The sequence below is a fragment of the Manduca sexta genome, unplaced genomic scaffold, assembly GCF_014839805.1.
Source record: "Manduca sexta isolate Smith_Timp_Sample1 unplaced genomic scaffold, JHU_Msex_v1.0 HiC_scaffold_1662, whole genome shotgun sequence".
Lineage (NCBI taxonomy): Eukaryota > Metazoa > Arthropoda > Insecta > Lepidoptera > Sphingidae > Manduca > Manduca sexta.
Genome location: NW_023592549.1, coordinates 7199 through 11997, shown reverse-complemented (window position 1 = coordinate 11997; position 4799 = coordinate 7199). Strand labels below are relative to the sequence as shown.

At 36.8% G+C, this 4799-nt stretch overlaps 1 protein-coding gene across 1 annotated transcript; it reads right to left on the bottom strand.

Annotated features, from left to right (window-relative positions):
• Positions 1 to 303: 303 nt before the first annotated feature.
• Positions 304 to 3848, bottom strand: LOC115440932 (trypsin, alkaline C-like). The gene is made up of 4 exons (XM_030165453.2): positions 3695 to 3848; positions 2820 to 3006; positions 1223 to 1478; positions 304 to 748 (listed from the first exon to the last, which is right to left on the bottom strand). Exons 1-4 carry the CDS (start codon positions 3732 to 3734, stop codon positions 443 to 445), a joined length of 789 nt encoding a protein of 262 aa, XP_030021313.1. The 5' UTR covers positions 3735 to 3848; the 3' UTR covers positions 304 to 442.
• Positions 3849 to 4799: the final 951 nt, after the last annotated feature.

The window sequence follows — 4799 nt, the reverse complement described above, 5'->3', positions numbered from 1 at the left end:
AGTTTTTAATATTAAAACCAAACTACCAAAGCGATCTTGAAAAAACTTTTATGGGACCAATCTGGAGAGAAATTCTTTTGAATAAAAAAAGAATTTTCCAAATCGGTTCATAAATGAGCGAGTACTGAGGTAACAAACATACAAAAAAAAATAATAATAATTGATAACCTCCTCTTTTTACGTTTATAAGACGAGACGCATTTACTCAGAAGTTAGGAACAACCTTCAACCAGTCCATTAACTAAATACTATCCTGTCATTTTCATTGTAATTAAGAGTGTAATAAAATAACAACACACTGTTAATACTTATTAACAATATTTGTTACTTAAGAGGATTATTCTTTATAATTGACTGAACAAACGAGCAATCATGTCGCTTGGTGGAAAGTTATCAAGGCCTGTAAACATCCACAACATCATAACAAACTAGATTGTCCAAACTAAACGGCGGTAGCAACAATCCAGTCACTGTAAGGGGCGACTGCGGTACTGAGTCCAGGGAAGGTCTCGTTAGCACATCCATGACCCCAGGAAACGATGCCGACGATGATGTTTCCGTAGTACAGGGGTCCGCCGGAGTCGCCCTGACAGGCGTCGCGACCTCCGATGTCGAGGAGACCAGCGCAAATCATGTTCTCCGTGACAATGCCTGGAGGGTTGAGAGTGAGGTACCTCTCAGCGCAAAGTTCCCGGTTGATCACGTAGATCACGACGTCTCTGAGCTGGGGTGATAAGAGGCCTCCTTGCTGATGAAGAAAAGTAGAATGATTATTAGTTTTTGTATTTTGAAAAGTATTAAATGATATCATTAGTTTCATGTCAGCTTGAACAAAAAACATTGTGGTTTAGGGTTTTTTGTCCATTCGTATTGAAGTGATGGACGCTGCCCTCATATTGCACAGAGCTGGGGTCATAGTCACGATGCCTTCCTAGAATCGTTATTGCTAACATTATATCTAGCAATGACATAACTTATCATTCCCATAATCTGTTTGTTTTCTATAAGCGTTAACGATCGTAGAAAGACATTTTGGCTACGTCCTCTGAAATGGAAACTGCTCTAAATCAAGATTTTAAAAAACGTGTTTTATGTCTTCAGTCAGTCCTCATAAAAACATAATTAAATGAGACCGCAAAGAGTTTCAAAATTAAAATACAAAAATTATAAATTAGTAGGAAACACTCTATTGTCACTCAAACATATCAACACAAATACTAACCGTAGTCCGGCCCCATCCAGCATGAACCACAGGCATATAATCCGGGATAACTCCATCCTGGTAGATGATAGTGCCTCGCTGGACTACTGGGCTATAGACCAGAGCATTGATCAGGCGTACTACGGTGATATCTCCGTCGAACCCTCTCTTGCCGTAAGTAGGGTGGTTGTGCTCCCTCAAGACGTAGGAGATGATTCCTCCAGTGTTACGGTAGGACGTGCCGGCTCTGATGCGTCTAAGGCTGGGGTCGTAGGTCCTGGAAAATAAGGATTTGTTTGTGGTGATTGTTTTTCTACAGGCATGTAAAGTGACCCTGGCGTCTGATGGTAGCAGAGTGGGGTTCAGATAGAGTGTCGACTGTTTAGAGATGATTATTTCTCGCTAATTGACATAATTTTGCCGGCCTCTTTGAAACCGGATTTAGTGAGGCTGGTCTCTACTGATACTGCATCAGGTTTAATGCCCTGTATACGGTGATCACTATCTGGACGTATACAAATATCCTACCACCAGCTATTGTCACAGAAAATCAACATGTTGGGAGTAAGATTTTAAAAGGGCCATAAACTTGCTTTCTCCCTCACTAGCATTAGACGCCTTTATTGACGAATGGTTTTACCGCCTGTTTCAAGTCTGTGCAATCTGATTAGATCAAAAGGAAAGCAGAATTAAAAAACTTGAATAGATTGATAGTATTTCTATCTTATCTATAATTATTATTATGCTGGAATTGGGTATTTACATTATCAGTTATATATTTATAATGAATGATAACTGTAACATAGTATTACGTATGTAATCATATATTATCTATAACAAGCTGCTTCGCCCGCTGACGTAAATGTGCCTATGTGCATTTAATTAAGAGTAATGTTTTTCGGCGCTATTTGTAAGATGCCAGCGCCATCTTTATAAAATAATGGATAAAAAAATCAATAGTTGGTATATAAAGTAGCCTAAATGTTAATCCAAGACACGGTTTATCGGAGTACAAAATTTTATTCAAATCCGTCCAGATGTATCTACGTTTATTTCGAACAAACATCCAAACATTCAAACATCGACACATTTCAAAGACCTATGCATTTATAATACTTATTACTAAAAATAAGATACCAAATGGTATACTTATTACGCTTGGAAATTACTTTTGTATACCACGCTGACGAAATGGTATAGAAAAGTGTACATGAATTGTATATCAACAATATAGAATTATACCTCGTTCGCATATCAACGAATTATTTCCTGAAATTGTCGAAAACGATGTTATTTTTTAAGTGGCACATGAGCATAACAGTATTCACGGTCATAAACCCTTTAACTAGACTTCAAGATCTTAGCATGATAATTGTTCCGCAACACCACCCCGAAACTGTTTAATAAAGCTTGTTGTCAAAAACATGAAAAACAATGACACATCACGGCTTTATTTCGTAGTGGTACTCAGATGTACAGTCAGAGCACTCACATCGCCTGTGTATACTTCCTATGCTGTAATAGGCGACGAGCCTCTCGCCATATCGGGTGCAAATGACTCCAGGCTGATACTAAAAAAACCCAATATCACTTTGCCCGACCCGGAATCAAAACATACCTTCCAGCAAAGCAGTGGGCAGCAGATAGCACGTAGTAAGCATTGAGGATGTTGGCACCACAGGATTGCGACCAAGTACCAGAGTTTGGCCCAAAGTAATCCACCTGGACTATGGAAGGGTACTTGTCGATGGTGGTCAACTCACCACCGACTATGCGCCCTGGAGCCGACGCCGAAAAGGCGGATCCTACAATGAAAATAATTAAAGTTTAGTAGAATCACTTTCGGGGGTGTGTTTAGCAGTGGGTAGAACTATGATGATCATATTGAAAGTCGTGATAGCTTTTTGGATGAAGTTAACGGTTCTATTTTCTCATGGTCTTATCGAAGAAGGTGAAGAGAAAAACGATTGTAGCAATTATGTTTTTATGCAATTGCTGGAACATAAACCAATGCATCCTTTGGGTTTCTTGATGTAATGTTGGCAGAGCGCGGCACGTTAAAATGCCTATACATCACCGAATTGCTTTTTCTTTCATCTGTTCCTATTTTAAATGTGGAATCTATGAAACATGTTTTTTTTTGTGTTGCAGAATAGATCCGTTTTCACTATCGGCTTCTAGCATGATATCAACCAACATTGGTATCAAATCTTATGCTTATTACGTTTCAACTCCGGATTTTCTAGGGTACACCAGATACTGCTAACCACAACAGATTTATCTTCTCTTTCTGGAAAATCTTTAGTTTAAGAGGCAACCACAAAAATAGTTACACATGTTCAAATCGCGTTTATGCTTTAATATCCTTACCAATACTTAATGATTCAAATTAAATGGGTTTACAATTTATTTAGATAAAGAAAAATGAACTTAACATGTGTAGTTTAAAGTTTTGAATTTTTTTATAAATTTTTTTGTACAATCTAATTTTACCTGCGGCCAAGGCGACAACTAGCACCAGTAGTTTCACCATTTTAAACGTCAACTAAATAATTCGTAATCCCTAACATCTTTTATAGGTTTCCTTTCAGTAATCCATCGTAAACTTTTATATTACTAATCGTATAATAATTTGATAATGTTTATGATGCTATACGTATGTTAGTTGCTACTACATACTAATTGTAGAAGTATTCCATTAGTGTTTAATGTTTTCTAAGTCTCATATCTCATGATTCATGAATAGTTGTTGAATTAAATACCAGTCTATCTATATCTATCTTCTATAAATATGTAGCTACGTATGGGTAGTCGCCTCTATGGAGGAACTGATGGTTGCGTTCCTCTATGGAAGGGGAAGATTGGGCCGCTACCAATATTATAATAAATATGTGTATGTATGTTCCTAAGGACTCCAAAACGGCTGGAGTGATTTTTATTTATTTGAAATTAAGGATAACCGCTATATTGGTTTCTTCCGACGTGTTGGATGGTGTAGGGCAGTGTAGTCAATGAGGAAGGCTAGTATAGTTCTGGTAGCTATTAAAGAACGAATGTTGTTTATAATGTTTATATCATAACACTTAGTGAAGTCGCTATAAGCAAGGATAAAATACTTCTATAGGACGGGGACGCATGAATGACAGTATTAAAAATATATTTTTCATTTAAATAACTTTATATAAGTTGATTACATATCATATATATATATAGCTTAAAGATTAATGGTTATCATGCGTAACTTTATTATTACTCTAATAAAGATTATCAAAATAATAATGTTTATTATTCGCTTCCATATATTAAATGGAACTGATGATACATTTACAAATGACTGAATCTAAAAACTACTATTACAGTCGAATACATGACTTAAATGTTCCAAAAACAAATTAACTATCACATAATAAGATCTCTTTAATAAATAATTTTTATTTACTTAAACAGGCATAGGGACGATCCAATTAGTTTGTGAGACGGCAACACATTGGTGGACAGAGTATTTGATAAAGATCGCTGGAACACGTTGGATGCAGGCCGCTTTCGACAGGTCCGTCTGGAAATCTTTGAGGGAGGCCTTTATTCCGCCGTAAACCGT

Excerpts from the sequence above, each read along its gene's own strand:
- LOC115440932 (XM_030165453.2), bottom strand. The coding sequence starts at position 3,734 with ATGGTGAAACTACTGGTGCTAGTTGTCGCCTTGGCCGCAG. Across the intron at positions 3,007-3,694 it reads AGTTGTCGCCTTGGCCGCAG|GATCCGCCTTTTCGGCGTCG; the intron begins GTAAAATTAGAT and ends TTTTCATTGTAG. Across the intron at positions 1,479-2,819 it reads GCCCACTGCTTTGCTGGAAG|GACCTACGACCCCAGCCTTA; the intron begins GTATGTTTTGAT and ends CTTATTTTCCAG.